Below are 14,705 nucleotides of genomic sequence, written 5' to 3' on the forward strand. Positions count from 1 at the left end.
AATTCATGGAGAAATGAGCAGAAACTGGACAGGAGTTGAGGATCTTAGTCCCCTGAACTATTTAAACCTCAACTAAATGGGTGCAGTCAGAGCTGCCCTGCCTTTTGCATAGGTTGTTGAAAGGATGAAGTGAGTTATATATAAACTACATAAAAGCATGAGTTCATTACTTTCTTTCCCCGACTCAGACTCTAGGAAAGAAGAGAATGAAAGATCAAACATTGGAATTAGGGGGCTGGCCAGCTGGACCAAGATTCCAAGAGAAAGAGGATACTCAGAGACGAGGTGAAATAGGCTGCAATGGGCTCATCTGTGATAAGCCCAGGTCAAGGCTGTGAGACGTTATGGGCATTGTGTTCCTTAAGGCTGACATCAATAGGTCCAAGATGTCCCCAGTGATTTCTGAGCACACATTGTTATGATGCTCTCTCCCAGACTTCTTCTAGATCCTTGGCCAATCCCCCTTTTTAGTTTGTCATCTCTGGGGACAACCTGTTCCATGAGGTCACTCCCTGCTCTGTGGAGTCATGTATCATTTTTAAATCCTCCATGCATCCCAGGGCATGCCTTGCTTCTCCTATTCCAGAAACAGGTGGGCAAAGTCCAATTTTACTCTAAAAATATCTTTTTTTAATCATTTTACAAATTTTTATTCTCCAGGCTGTAGGGTCCTAAACTTTGAGCATGCCCTCATACACCCTCCCTAATCTGTTCAGCACATAAAAACCCCCATTGGTTTGCAATGAGTAACTGAAGACCTACTGTACTTAGATAGGTGTCAGAAGAGGCAAAGATGTTTATTGCGGCTTTGTTTATAATAATCAAAAACTAGAAACAACTTAATTTCCTATGGTAGAGATTGGTTAAATAATTTTTAGTGTATTGACACAAAAGGATATTATTCATACCATTCAAATTATCTTGTAGATACATATTTATTAACATGGAATGAATAACTCAGACTCTATTTGAACCTTTTGGTATTTTAGTATGTGCCACCTCTTTATGAATGACATCCATACCTTTCCTTAATGATCTTTAAATAGTTACTTCATTGTCTTTGTCCTTGTCAAACATCAGGTGGCACCTTCTAGTATGTTCCACTATGTTAAGTAAATCTGATATAAATACCTTATAATTATACCAGGGGTGCCAAAAAAATGTATACAAGTGGACACTTTGGTCAGCATTACTCAAGCAGTTGTTCACCATAATCAGAAGTGTCTGGTCGCTGAGGGTAACCACTTTGAGCACCTCTTGTAATTGCAGAAGTCAAACGTGACTTGTATTCATCCATCTTTTGTTGTCAGTATATATTGAGTATCGGTATATATTGAGTTTTCCTTTTGTAAAATGTGCATATATTTTTTTGGCACCCTCTATGTAGGCTTATCATGCCCATTCTTGACTTGCCTGAGTAGAAATCTGAGGTTTTGATAAACTACCTCTTCTGGAATTCGTCATCACCCCCTGGATTCTGATCCTACTGCAGGCCTGCCCCAGATCTAACCTGATGACTTCAAAATACAGCCATTAGAAAAGCAGGCATTTAGCAGTCTAGACAGGAAACCTGCGGGCCAAAACCAACTTTCAAGATAAATGAATACTTGATCTGAAATAAAGGAGTACACAGAGAAATTTCTAACTTTGTGGATGACTTTCAGTTTTTCCTGATAATAAAATGTCAAGTTGGTGAACTTCAAGAAGGTCTGGCAAAACAACAAGTCATGAACAGGAGATTATAGCTGTTTTTCTCTGGGAGTATTTTATGATTATAGTTTTCCTTAAAATGCCTTCCAGAGAAGTCACCTCTACTATTTTTATAAGATAAAGATACCCAACCCATCCATTACAACCTGGAGATGAAATGCAACCATTTACTATGACCATTTTTTGGCAACATTCTCCCATTGTCCCATGGAGTCAAAGGGCAACAAAGCCACTACTGTAAACAAACCTCATCCTGTTTACACAGATCCAAGGTTCAGTTACATTTGGTAAATGGAGTGAACTTTGGGTTACCACATTTTTAAAAAGACAGAATGAGGGTCAAGGAAGTTCTCAGAAAGAAAAATGATTGACTGTGGAGAGGTGCACATGGTGGGGAAATAACACTAGACTAGAAGACAGAGGACTAGGGTGAAACTCCAAGCCAGGTCACTGACCCTGGGGGTGGCCTGGACAGGCTTTCCTCTTTTAAGCCTCTGTTCCTTCCGGAACTGAGAGGATGTGATTAAGTGACATTATGAAAGGGCTTTTCAAAATGGCTGGGACTTACTAAGGACTCCGGAACAGCCTTATTTTTCTTTTCTTTTGAATGGAAGGCATGCTCTGGGAAAGTAGCCCACATGTGAAGATCTCCAACCAGAAAAGATTAAAAGGCTGAGATTACTAACATTATTATAAAAACGAGGCAAGTGTGCAGGATGAGACCACTCTTCCCAGGACCTTTGAGCAACCAACAGGGCCTTCTCCCACCTCCAGGGAGCCAGCAAAAGGACCCCACACCAGTTCAAGGCAAGATCAAAACCTACTGATGGCCAGTAGAAAAAGGACACAGCCTGGCCAGAGGCAGCTATCCATGACGACTTCAAGAGCATCCCCTTTCCTTCCTGTCAGCTCCAGCCAACTCAGAGGTGGTAGTTCAGGGGGAAAAAAGAGGGTGCGAGATGACAGACCCGCCGTATACCCAAGCACACAACACATAAACAAACACACACATACTCCCAACAGTGGATAACCATGAGATTTAAATGGTTAAATGAATAAGATTGAGTTTTAAAAATCAAAACTAAGCTGTTCCCGTAACCCAATGTTAATGAAAAGCTGTGGAAATGGACTAAAGAGTCAATGGGGGTTCCCCACCCAGTAAAAAAGGGGCTTATCAGGACACAGCTTGGCTGTGGTCATTGAAAAAAATAAACGAAAACAGATCATGCCTTTGCTCCCCAAGGGAGAGACCCCTCACTAAATTAATTACACAATTAGTGAAAGAAGGTGTTTCTTTTCCAACCACACATGTATGGCTGAGGTCACAAGAACTGTAATGAGGGCGCCTGCAAGCTGGTAGTCTTATCTGAACTGCCGTGTTCCAGACCTCTTTGTGGCGTGGGACACCAAGGCTTCCTGCTGGAATCCCTCCCCTGGCCTTGACATGAACTCCACAAACTATCTCCTCATCTTCTGAGCACCCGTCTAGGTCTCCTCAGACTCCTGGCCTCTAGAGCTGTGGGCATGCGCCCAAGGTTTTGTTCCACTTTCTGCTTAGCTTTCTCTCAGAAAGTACATCCATAATCATGAGTGTACTTACCAACCTTCATGGAAACCTCCTCACAAAATGTATAGTTTCTACTGCTTTGTATGCTTATGTGTAAAAATTGACGCTTCAGACTCATGTCCATCACTTAAAATGCAACACTGAGAACGGAATGTGTTTTCATTTCCTGGGGCCAGGTTCTTCAACTGCTTGATCCAAAATTCCAGACATGGATCGCAGAGAGAAAGAAAGAGATGTCTGAATATTCCACTGGTTTTTAAATGTGTATATATTAGAACTTAGTCCAAACAGCTGAATTTTAACCTACTATTTTGGCCTAAATTGAAAGATGGTACATATTCTTCTAAGAAGGGAAGATAGCAGTGACTACAGGAAATAGAGAGTGGTGGTCATATTCCAGTTGTCTATTGCTAAGTAACAACTTACTCCAAAATTTAGAAACTTAGAATAACATGTGTGTGACTTTATATCACAATTTTGTAAGTCAGCAGGGTAATTCATCTCTTTCACATGGTATCAACAGAGGCGGTAACTGGTGGCACTCAGCGGAAGATGGCTTTGTTTCATGGGTCTTTCATACATCTGGCACCTTGGCAGGGACAGATGGAAGACTGGGCTCAGCTCTCTCACCTGGAGCTTTTACCTGGGGACTCTCTAGCATGGCAGCCTCAGAGCACTTGGGCATCTGGGCTCTAAGAGCAAGTATTCCACTCAAGCCACCCAGTTACAAGCTACAGGAATTCCTGGAGCAAACCTTGGGAGTCCCAGAAAGTGACTTCTGCTTCATTCCATTGGCCAAGCAAGTCAGTAAGACCAAACCAGGTTTTGCAGGGAGGAGATTTAAGTACCACTTCTTGGGAGAAGGAGCAAAGCATTTATGACCTTATTTAATCCACAGACCCTATTGACATCCCTTTCACTATTTTATGCTTGGGTTGAATCCTCATGGGTCAGTTAGTTTGTTCTGTAGATTACACGATGCCATCCCTCACCACCACCCAGTGAGGCCATATCCCTTATGTACAACAGAGATTTAGCACCACGTTTAGGCCTAGACTAAGGGAAGGAAAGGGGAATCAAGTGGAAAGCGTTTCCAGATACAGGTAGAGACAGGACTGAGGTTCCCCTTTTCCTTCTCCCTGCCTTAAATGTAGGCACTATGTCTGGACTTTAACTGTCGTCTTGTAACCATGAGAAAGGTCAAAACTTCAAGAGTCACTAACCCTGACATCGTTGAGCTGCCAAACCTCTAGACTTCTAGTAATGTGAGAAAAAAACAATTTCTATTGAAACCACTCTATTGGTTTTTCTGTTCCTTGCAACCAAATGTATCCCTAACTGAAACAAATCTAGAACTAAGATGACATTTAGTTGCCATTCCTCTGGCCCCCTCAATCTGGTGTGGCCTGGAGAAGCACATACAATCTATGAAAATGGAATGTCCACTCTTGTTCCACAAGCTCCTGGAGATCAAAGAAATGCTGTATCACCCCTTGATGGATCTCGTTCCAAACCCTCACCAAGCGCATAGCATCTTGCTCATGGGAGGTGTTTAAAAATTGTTCTTCATAATTTTCTTCTAAACAAAAAGAAAGAAAGAATCTGCTTTGAACTACTGGAGAAAAAAAAAGTGATTTAAGGAATGTTGGAGTCAGTGTTGCCAGTGGGCATGGGGAAGTCAAGAGACTCATGGTCCCCCAACTTCCCTCCTCACCCCTACTCTATCCCCAGAAGCTCCATATTTGGGGGGGAGGGGACAGAGAAAGGGAGACTGAGGACAACCTCTCCTTAAATTTTTTTCCCCTGAAAGACTGTAATTTCAAGTGTGTTACAGGAAATTTTTCTTTAGAGGAAAATGTGCTAAAACACAAAGCACCACCCATGCAGTATCTCATCCGGATCCTGTATCTCCAGGAGGTTTCTGAAATGAACCCAGGCTTTTGACTTTGAAGATAAGTCTGAATTTCCTCAGGATGGGCACTGCTGAGCCAGAGCTGACTCAGAAAGACATGGCTGATTTGAATGTTTACCAAGAAAAGTGTACTCAGCACTTGACAGAATTCCCAAAGAACTTTATTCTAAAAATATTTGCAGTAGCATCTTATTTTTTATTTATTTATTTATTTTTATTGGGGAAGGGGAACAGGACTTTATTGGGGAACAGTGTGTACTTCCAGGACTTTTTTCCAAGTCAAGTTGTTGTCCTTTCAGTCTTAGTTGTGGAAGGCGCAGCTCAGCTCCAGGTCCAGTTGCCGTTACTAGTTGCAGGGGGATTAGCCCTCCAACCAACTGAGCCATCCGGGAGCTCAGCGGCAGCCCAGCTCAAGGTGCCACGTTCAATCTTAGTTGCAGGGGACACTGCCCACCATCCCTTGCGGGACTCGAGGAATTGAACTGTCAACCTTGTGGTTGAGAGCCCACTGGTCCATGTGGGAATCGAACCGACAGCCTTCGGAGTTAGGAGCACGGAGCTCTAACCGCCTGAGCCACCGGGCTGGCCCCCAGCATCTGAAATAATGTAATCATAGCCTACTATCAGTCAGAACCCAGCAAGCACGCTGTGTCCAACAGTGATATTCTCTAAGACTTAAACAGGACACTCTAAGTCTGCAGCACAGAAAGTATGCCAGGAATCGCAAAGTTACTCCCTGCCCACACCAAGCTCCCCATGTCCCCTAGTTTGTTGGAAGTAAAGAGAAAGGGGGTATTTGAGGGTTCTTTTCACAATGAGACAAAGAAGCTCAAGGCTGAAGATGGAGCTGGCAGAACCTGGCAGCATTCGATCTTCAAAAAAGAGGACAATGACCTCTGTGTGTCGGAGGGAGTGTGTCTGCAATAGTGTGTCAATCTCCTGTTTTGATTACAGAGAAAAACCTCCTTGTGAGTTCTCAGAATATCCCACCTCCCATGCATACCAGCAGCCAGCACAGTTCGTTCATTCATTCATTCATTTGGTGCCCTTGACATTGGGAAATTGATAGACCTCTGCTTTCCAAATAATATTTATAAGGATGGATTCGTTCGAGTGGTCCAGGTACACATGTGGATAGACTAATGGGTCCTTAGGGGAAAAGCCCATAGGGACACTCCAGGAATAGGTGGTGAGCTTCCTGGATGGACCTGGAGGTGGGGGACAGGGACTTTGCTTTCCATGTCTTCGTATGCACAGAACCTTAACACTATCCTTGGCTCATTCATTCGCTCATTCATTCACCAAGTGTCTACTGGGTGCTCAATTAAGTCAGTTAATGCATGCTGAGGATAAGTCACCAGGACAAAGCCAAGCTGAATAAGGTAAAGATTCTACCTGCAAGGAGCTTATAATCTCTGAGAAAAGACAGACAAGGAAACAGACAACTTCACTGCCCTCGGAAGAACATGTTCAGAGGGTAAGAATGTGGCATCCAGAGATACCCGGTTTCTCAAAAATAAGACCTACCTGGATAATTAGCTCTAATACGTCCTTTGGAGACGTCTTTCTTTGTCTCATTGTGAAAAGAACCTCAAATCCCCCCTTTCGCTTTACTTCCAACAAACTAGGGGACATGGGGAGCTTGACGTGAGCAGGGAGTAACTTTGCGATTCCTGGCATACTTTCTGTGCTACAGACTTAGAGTGTCCTGGTTAAGTCTTAGAGAATATCACTGTTGGACGCAGGGTACTTGCTGGGTTCTGACTGATAGTAGGCTATGATTACATTATAAGACCTGGTATTTATTATATTATACTATATTATACTATACTATACTATATTATATTATAGACCCAGTCTTACATTATAGTAAAATAAGACCAGGTCTTATATTAATTTTAGAGCTGATTGTCTGGCTAGGTCTTATTTTCGGGGAAACACAGTAGATAAGAGGGTTCAAATCCTACCACTACTTACTGCCTTTGTAACTCAGGCAAGTTACTCAAGATGTTCAAGCCTCAGTTTCCCCATGTGTAAATTCGGGGTGCTATTAGTAGCTGTCTTATTGGTATGAAAGAATGAATGAGATAATGTCTAAAAATTTACTTAGAAAGAACCTGGTCCTTTGGCTCAATAAAGGACAACTCTTTCAGCTGTGGTGGCTGCCTGGTGCTCTGGGGCACACAGGACAGGTGCCAGATCTGAGGGATCGGTTCCCAAGCAAGACCTGAATAGGACGGAAGAGTCAACCAATTGAACAAGCTGGGAAGGAGTTTTCTAGACCCAAGAAATAGCACATGCCAAGGCCATGACACAAAAGGAAATGTGACCTGAGCAGAAAGGCATGTTCAGCATAGCTAGCCCTGGGTGACAAAAGGGGAGCAATTGGCAAGAGATGACGCTGGTAAAGCTAAGTATTCACTCACTAAATATTTACTGGGCACCTGCCCTCTTCTAGAAGCTGCAAACACAACAGTGAACAAAACAGATACAAACTCCTGCCCGCATAGAGCTTACATTTTAGTAAAAGAGGACAGAAGTAGACAAAATAAATGAGATAAATAAGCAGATAGGAAAAGACCTCTTAGCTTGGACTTTAGTAGATGGGTAATAGGCAGCCATTAAAAAGTTTGATCAGCTTTGGGCTTCAGAAAGATTACTGCCCTCTGGCAGGTAGGCTGGAGCAGGACGCCAGCCTGAAGGCAGAGGCCCAGGGAGGATGCAGTCATGTCCTAGATGGAAATGGTGAAGCTGGGGAAAATATAAACCTGGGATGGAACTGTGGACTCAAGAAACAGTGAGACTGTGGTACATGTAAGACTTGCTCTTGGTGGGCAGCCCTGCCAAGAGTTCCTTACCCATACTGCTTGGTTTTGAATACTCCATTTTGGTGTCCCCGAGTGGCTGATTCTCTCGTGGTGTGTTCAGAATTCCCGGAGAGAATCTGATTGATTTACCTGGTCTCTGCCCCTCATCTGTGGCATTTCAGGGCCCACTCAGGAGTGAGCTGTCTTCCTCAGAGTCTTTGCACACATGCTTTTTGCTCTACAATACTTTGCAAGAGGCTTTGGAAAGACAAAATCAGACCCTGAAACTGCTCTCAACTTACAGCCCCATAGAGGAGAAAAGAGAAAAATGTGATTAACGGCATAGAAAGTTGAAAGCACTAAGGCCCAAATAGAATTCAGCATGGGATAGATTATTCCAGTTTGGAAAAGGCTTTGTAGTGCAGGCATTTGAGCAGTCCTAAAGTGGGAGTAGAATTTGGAAAGGAAGAAAAAGCACGAGGAAAGCCAGTTGCAGGAAAGCCAATGGGAATATGAAAAGCTCTTCCTTTTGCCCCATCCTTTTAGTGCACAAGCCATTCACTCCCTCATTTATTCATTCAAGAAACACTAACTGATCACCTACTGGGAACGAGGTTGTAAGGACCTCCTCTTTTCTGAATGTCTTTGAACAGCTGCTGGGCCATTTGGTTTTGGTACAAATGTCCTCGGCAGATGGAGGGAGACGCCACCGGAAACAAGGGTTTGGACGATGGCCTTAGAAAGGCTCTGTCCGGCTCTCCGGGTCTGGGCTCCACGAAGATAGCTCAGTGGGACTCATACTTGAACGAGAGTCCAACTACTCCCCCTGTCCTCTTTCCAGGAAGAAACCCGTGATAATGAAGACTTGGACAGGAACAATAGAAGTTGCAGTACAGTTGCTAAAAACAACCAAGAATGGTTTATTTTCAGGAGGTAAGATTTGGCCTCCGCTCCTGATGTTTGCTTACATTTGGATACTGCTGGCCGTCGTCCCCTCACTAGTCACCCTGAGGGAGGAGTGTGAGGGCCCCTACTGTGAGTTTCAGAGAGAAGCCGAGAGTGCATTGCTCAGTCACGCACTCCTGTTCCACCTTTTAGGGTCCAGGCTGTGCACAGGTTGCCAGCTGCTGATGGGTTCCCCTAGGTCCTAAATTCCCCAAGGCCAGACCTTACACAGAGGAGCCCTATGGGGCCCCACACTTCCTGGAACCGGGTGCCAGAGCCTGGCCAACTCAGATATTCACAATCAGGACGCTCCTTTGCCACACGCCTTCCAGCGCCAGCTCTGCTGTGATACAGATATGTCCAGTCTCCACTTCTGCCTCCTCTTCTGTCCTTTCTCTGAATTTGTTCAAAATCAGCTGAGGAAAACAGCTAAGCAGTGCTAAGGAGTGGAATTCGTGGGTACAATTCACACCGAGTGATGGAAACATCTAATATGGGCAAAGATTTGGTTTTCAGGTGTGGTGGCCCTGCTGGCCTTTTCCTTGGTGACTTGTGGCAGTCCCTGTGGGGCCCTATGGCTGTCCAGGTTGATTTTCACTGGGTGGTGGGCCACTTCCGTAACGCAGACATCATAGTCTAGTCTGTATTCTGCCCTGCCCTGCAGAATCTTCCCCGGGCGGGGGTGGGGGGAACTACTGCACTTCATCGTTGATTGGTTTGCTGGTTTGTTTGTTAGCATGTGGTTTTTATATTGAGGCCGTTTGAAGTAGGATCAGGCTTGAGCAGGGGCCAGGCCATGTAATGACCAACACAAAGACCTTTGCGAAGCAGACTGTTGCACCCTGACCCTGAACTACATTAGCTCCAGGTGAGAGTGCTTGGATTCCACGCCACGCTGAATGAAATCAGACTAAGCCTTTCTAGGAGGGGTGGTGCTACATTTAAAATGCAAGGCTGCTGAGTTCCTGCGCTGACCACGGGCACCGAGAGGTCCCAGCCCTGCGCTGTCACCCCAGGCTGAGTGGGCAGAAGCAGAGCACCTCCCCCAGTTTCTGTCTCCATCTGCCCCAGGGAGTGTACTGGGGAGAGATGCATCCTAAATTCACGTGGTTTGCCCATAACCTAAGAATTGTGAAATGGTTCAAGAATTGCTGGGTGTGACATGGTTCTTGTTAGATGAGGTTGCCAGAATTGTTCGTTGAAGGAGCATCACTGAAAACTATATGTAATTAGGATGGTAATAAAGGAAAGGACACACAGACGAGGCATAGTAAAGGAGAGCCGTTGGGACAGCGGTATGGAGCCTGGCCAGGGTAGATGTAGGACCGAGGGCTATTATCCAATTCGAGAGAGAAGGTGAGCTGGGTGACCTGGCAAGCCCAGACTCACTGATTTTATAGCTCTCACATGGAAGACCCAAACAAGACGAAAATCCAGAGGAGTATGGCAGGTGAATGAAAGAGTGAATTAATGAATGCCTGGTCCGGAAAGCAAAGGAAAATAAGGCTTTCAGGCCCACAGGCGCTAGAAAACAGAAGAGGTTAAAACAGGGGTATCCAGCCCGGCCTGCTCATTAGAATCACCTGCAGGGCTTAGGCAGCTCACTACGCCCAGACCACCTGTAGCAGAATCCGTCCCTGCAGGTGGGGCCAGATGTCGGTGACACTGTTTCAGTCTCTTCAGTGGTCCCCGCACGCAGCCATGGCTGGGGGCCGCCTGCTTACCTTGTACACACACACTCGAAGCATCTCCCTCCGCTTCAGAAACATCTTTATGGGGGAGAAGAGCCACACAGGGTCTTATTCATTCAGAAGCTGAGGAAAAGCCTACGACTGGGAAGCACGTGGTGAGAGGGCCATCCTCACGGGGCCCCAGGGTCTGTGATGTGAAGAGGGTGATTTTGCAGCTGAAATAGGGTTGAGAGAAAGCCCTTCCCTTGGGAAAGGGGCAGAGGCCTAGGAAGTTCCGAGCCAGGAAGCTGGGGTTCCAGCCCAGGACTGACCACACATTGGGGAGGCTCTCTCACCAGGCAGGGCCCAAAGCACAGGACACTGGGAAAAGACTCAATAAGAAATTTCAAATATGCTGAGTGGGAAAGAAAGGCCCCAAAGAAAGACCCAGAGCCTGGAAGACTGTGCAGGTGCCCCCGGCGACACGTACATTACTGAAGAAGGCATCCGGACCCTAATGCTCAGATGAGACGAACGGGTGGAATTTCCCAGATGTGGTCAACGTGCGCTGTCACGAATGGCGGCTGGAGTAATTGGCCCAGGAGGGTTTACATTCCCCGGTCGTGGATCCTAGACAGACCACAGTGGGGCTAAAACTTTGAGCACACAACGAAATCACGTGGAGGGCTTGTTGCCCCTGGGCACTGGGCCCGCCCCAAGTCTCCTTGGAGGCTCTGTCATTCCCAGTGAGCCCAGTGAGCAAATACTGCTGGCCTGGGGTCTGCACTCTGAGAACGGGTGGCCTCTGCCACCCCCACCTCCCCTTCTTCCCCCAGGTACCCCGGGGACAACATTTGCCTGGTAAATGCTCTTCAGAGGCCAGGGGAAGGCTTAAATTTAAAATTGGTGCAAATAGGGTCTGCTCTGTGATAATCTTGTATTAACACTGGGACTTTTTTAAAGGGGACGTGTGAGAGACCAATTCTGTGTCCAAAGCCTAAGAAACCACACCCTTCCCTGCAGAAGACTGTAGAGAAGCCTTCTTGCCAGGACCGAGCAAGAAGGAATTACGGAAGAGGAAACTCGGGCTTTGATGTCAACATTTTGAGGTCTGCTGTTTTTATACTTGAATTTACAAGGGCAAAATAATTCCATCTTCGAACTTCAAATTTGAGCTACAGAATATTCTTTTTGGGATATTGTCAAGGCTACGAATTACAAGGCCACAGCTCCCTGCAACGCTCACCTTTTACCGCTAACACTTGCGAGAGTTACGGTGACTGCTTGACTAGCATGACAGTACTTAATAAAAATTGAGTTTCTCCTTGCAAAAAATAAAATTGGGAGCCTATCTATTTTGTTGGCTCTTTACTTTTGGCCTTTTAATTTCTTTGCAGAACTTCTGATGAGCTGTTTCAGACAAGGATGGACATAAGTGTGTCAACCAGGTGTTGCTGGGGCTTGGATCTCCATGCCCTGCTCACCCTGAAAGGGACTCTCCCCACCCCCTACCCAAGGCTCCGAATTCTTAGAGCACACTTTTCAAATATAAAGCAACCAGTCCTGAGCTCACAACACAACCACCTCTTCTGTGGGGTTCTCACTCTCCAGGCCACTATCCACCTGCCCTGAGACAACCAGGGAAAGACAACCAGGGACAGTCCCTGTGCCCCAGAGCCCACTGAAATCATTCAAACTAGCCAGCCCTGAGCCTGCTTCCCCCATCTTGCCCATTTCTTCCACAGAAACCACAATAAAGGCCCATGCTTTCTTTCCCCTCGCTCCCTCTGTCTCCCCACCCACGCTGGGACTTCCCCATGTGGCCCTGCATGGCATGGCATGTCCCTTCTCCTGTTACTCACAAGTAACCTTTTCAGTGACAGTCGTCTCCTGATCTCTTGAATTCACTCTATCTGAAAAATAATAAAACCCACAATTTTAACACAGTTCATCTGGGACAGGAAATTCAACAGGGTGAATTTTCAGGCTTGAGAATAGCATGGTTTTGCCCCTAAGTTAATTCACATACTGTTCTTAATCATTTCCGAGCCTTCAGGGGGCTAAATCCACATTGCCCCCCACGAGGCTCAGAAAGATTATGCAAAGTACACCTGTACATCTGTACCGGCAGAGCAGCCTTGGAAAGGTGAGCGGGACTGTGTGATGGGCTGCTCATCCCAGTCCCCACAGGCTGACTAGAGTCCCACAGGCAGAAAGAACAAAAACCTGGGAAACACTGTAGGAGAAAGCACACGTGGGTCCCATTTGTGCTGCTTCGTTCCCTGTGGAGGGATCCACGTTAGAGCCGCTCTTGTCCCCTCACAGATTCCAGATGCATCTTGGATGAGTTTGGAGAGGAACCGGACCTGCATAACTCAGGTTCTTGGTAGCCAGGCTGCCCCCAGGAAAGCAAACATGTGCTCTGCTCCTTCCGGTATTCTTGCCAGGGCCTCTTCCCAGCTGAGGCAGCTGTTCTGCAGCTGTGTTGAGCTCTGGGATTCCATGTTAGGTCGTCCTGTGTTGCTGTACATCTCAGCCCCACTCTCTACAACACAATATCTCAAATACGTGAGCTCTGTGTCCTCATCTCTAAAGTGTGGGTTACAATATTTGCCTTGTTGATTTTTCTGAGGATTCCATTGAGTCAAACATACACACATTTTGCACATTGCAGATGTTTAAATGTCGGTTTCCTCTTCTTCATTCTTGCTTTTTTTCTCTTATGTCGAAAGCTTCCTCTCCCCTCATCCTTGCAGCTGGCTGAGATGCTTCTGGCCCCACGAAGCCTGACGCCTCAGCCTCGCTCAGTGGCTGGTAACTGTAGGCTGGGCCGTTTCCGAAGAACCAGTGGATAGTCCCTCTGAGAGTTTCTTTGCAGGAGGCTTTGCTTTGCTTGGCTTGGCTTTGCTTTACTTTGCCTTAGAAGAATGAAGTGGTTTCTACAAGCACGTTGGGAAGAAGCGCGTGGTCCGAGGCTGAGCCCTGTAGGAAAGGGGCTGGTCTGACCACATATGCCACAGAAGGAGATCTCGGCGAGTGTTCAGGGAGGCTCCTGGCTCCGCGGGTGACCAGGCTGCACCTTGACTGCTTGTCCCCTCAACACCCCAGGATAATGCCCTCTATAGGGTGATAGGGCTCTCTGGGAGGCCAGTGGCAGCAACAACAAGGAGTGCTGAAGAGATGGCATGGGGGGCAGACACCAGTGGGTGGGGATGACAACGACAGGAAAACAGCCACGAAAACAAAAGGCCAGTATATGGGTCCAAGTGAGCTGTTGGCAGGAGTCATGGAAATAACCAGTGCGAGTTTGGGAGTAGCCAGGAAACTTGGAAGAGTCCTGCTGATGGGCTCCCATTTGTCCACATAGGTTGGAAAAGCCTGGGAAAACCCAAGGAACACACATTTTATCTATCTGCTCAGCAGACACTTCTTAAGTCCCTCCTAAGTGGCAAGACACCATGCCAGGGGCTGGGGACGCATTAATGGGCAAGAATTAACTCTGGGGGGTTGTACAATCGGTATACAATCCCACTCTCTGAAAAACCCCTATATATTCCGATAGCATATGAAATACTTGAGACATCAAGTTCATTTGCTAGTGCATAAATTATTGTTGGTGCCTGTTACTGGTGTCCACGGCTATCCTCAATTAGTTCCTGGAGAGGTGGTGTTTGATTACGTAGGGCTTGTTTTTCCTACAGGCAGTGCATAGACGTGTGAGGCTGTCAAGCACTATTTACTGCCCCATCTCCCTGATTTTGCAGGGAGAGGTGAAAAAAATGCACCTTCAGAAACTTAAACCAATAGAATCAAAATAAATAGATGAAATTGGCCACGTTAAGGAAAGAAACCACCTTGTTTCTTTTTGTTTGTTCATTTAACGTGGACTCAGTTGCACAAAATTAGTCAGAATCCTTGGTTCAAGACATAGTCTCTTCATTGGCCCGGGAGTGGCCTGTTTCTTCATCTGTTTGATAATAAACAATAATACCAGCCAACATGAGATCTAGAACTCGATGAGACTTACGTCTTCCTAACTCATCCCACCCTGTCCCCTACCTGTCACCTGATGTATGCACAATCCTGAACCATGG

At 46.1% G+C, this 14,705-nt stretch overlaps 1 protein-coding gene across 1 annotated transcript in view; it reads right to left on the reverse strand.

Moving 5' to 3' along the window:
* Positions 1–8,894: 8,894 nt before the first annotated feature.
* IL1R2 (interleukin 1 receptor type 2) overlaps positions 8,895–14,705 on the reverse strand; it is a 42,898-nt gene continuing 37,087 nt past the window's right edge. The window contains exons 9-10 of the mRNA XM_081068281.1: positions 12,474–12,524; positions 8,895–11,241 (exon numbers count right to left, since the gene is read on the reverse strand). Of these exons, the coding sequence (XP_080924407.1) occupies positions 11,240–11,241; positions 12,474–12,524 (53 nt within the window). The 3' untranslated portion in view covers positions 8,895–11,239. The remainder of the gene's footprint in view (positions 11,242–12,473; positions 12,525–14,705) is intronic.

Source organism: Rhinolophus hipposideros (genome assembly GCF_964194185.1).
Source record: "Rhinolophus hipposideros genome assembly, chromosome: 12".
Taxonomy (NCBI): domain Eukaryota; kingdom Metazoa; phylum Chordata; class Mammalia; order Chiroptera; family Rhinolophidae; genus Rhinolophus; species Rhinolophus hipposideros.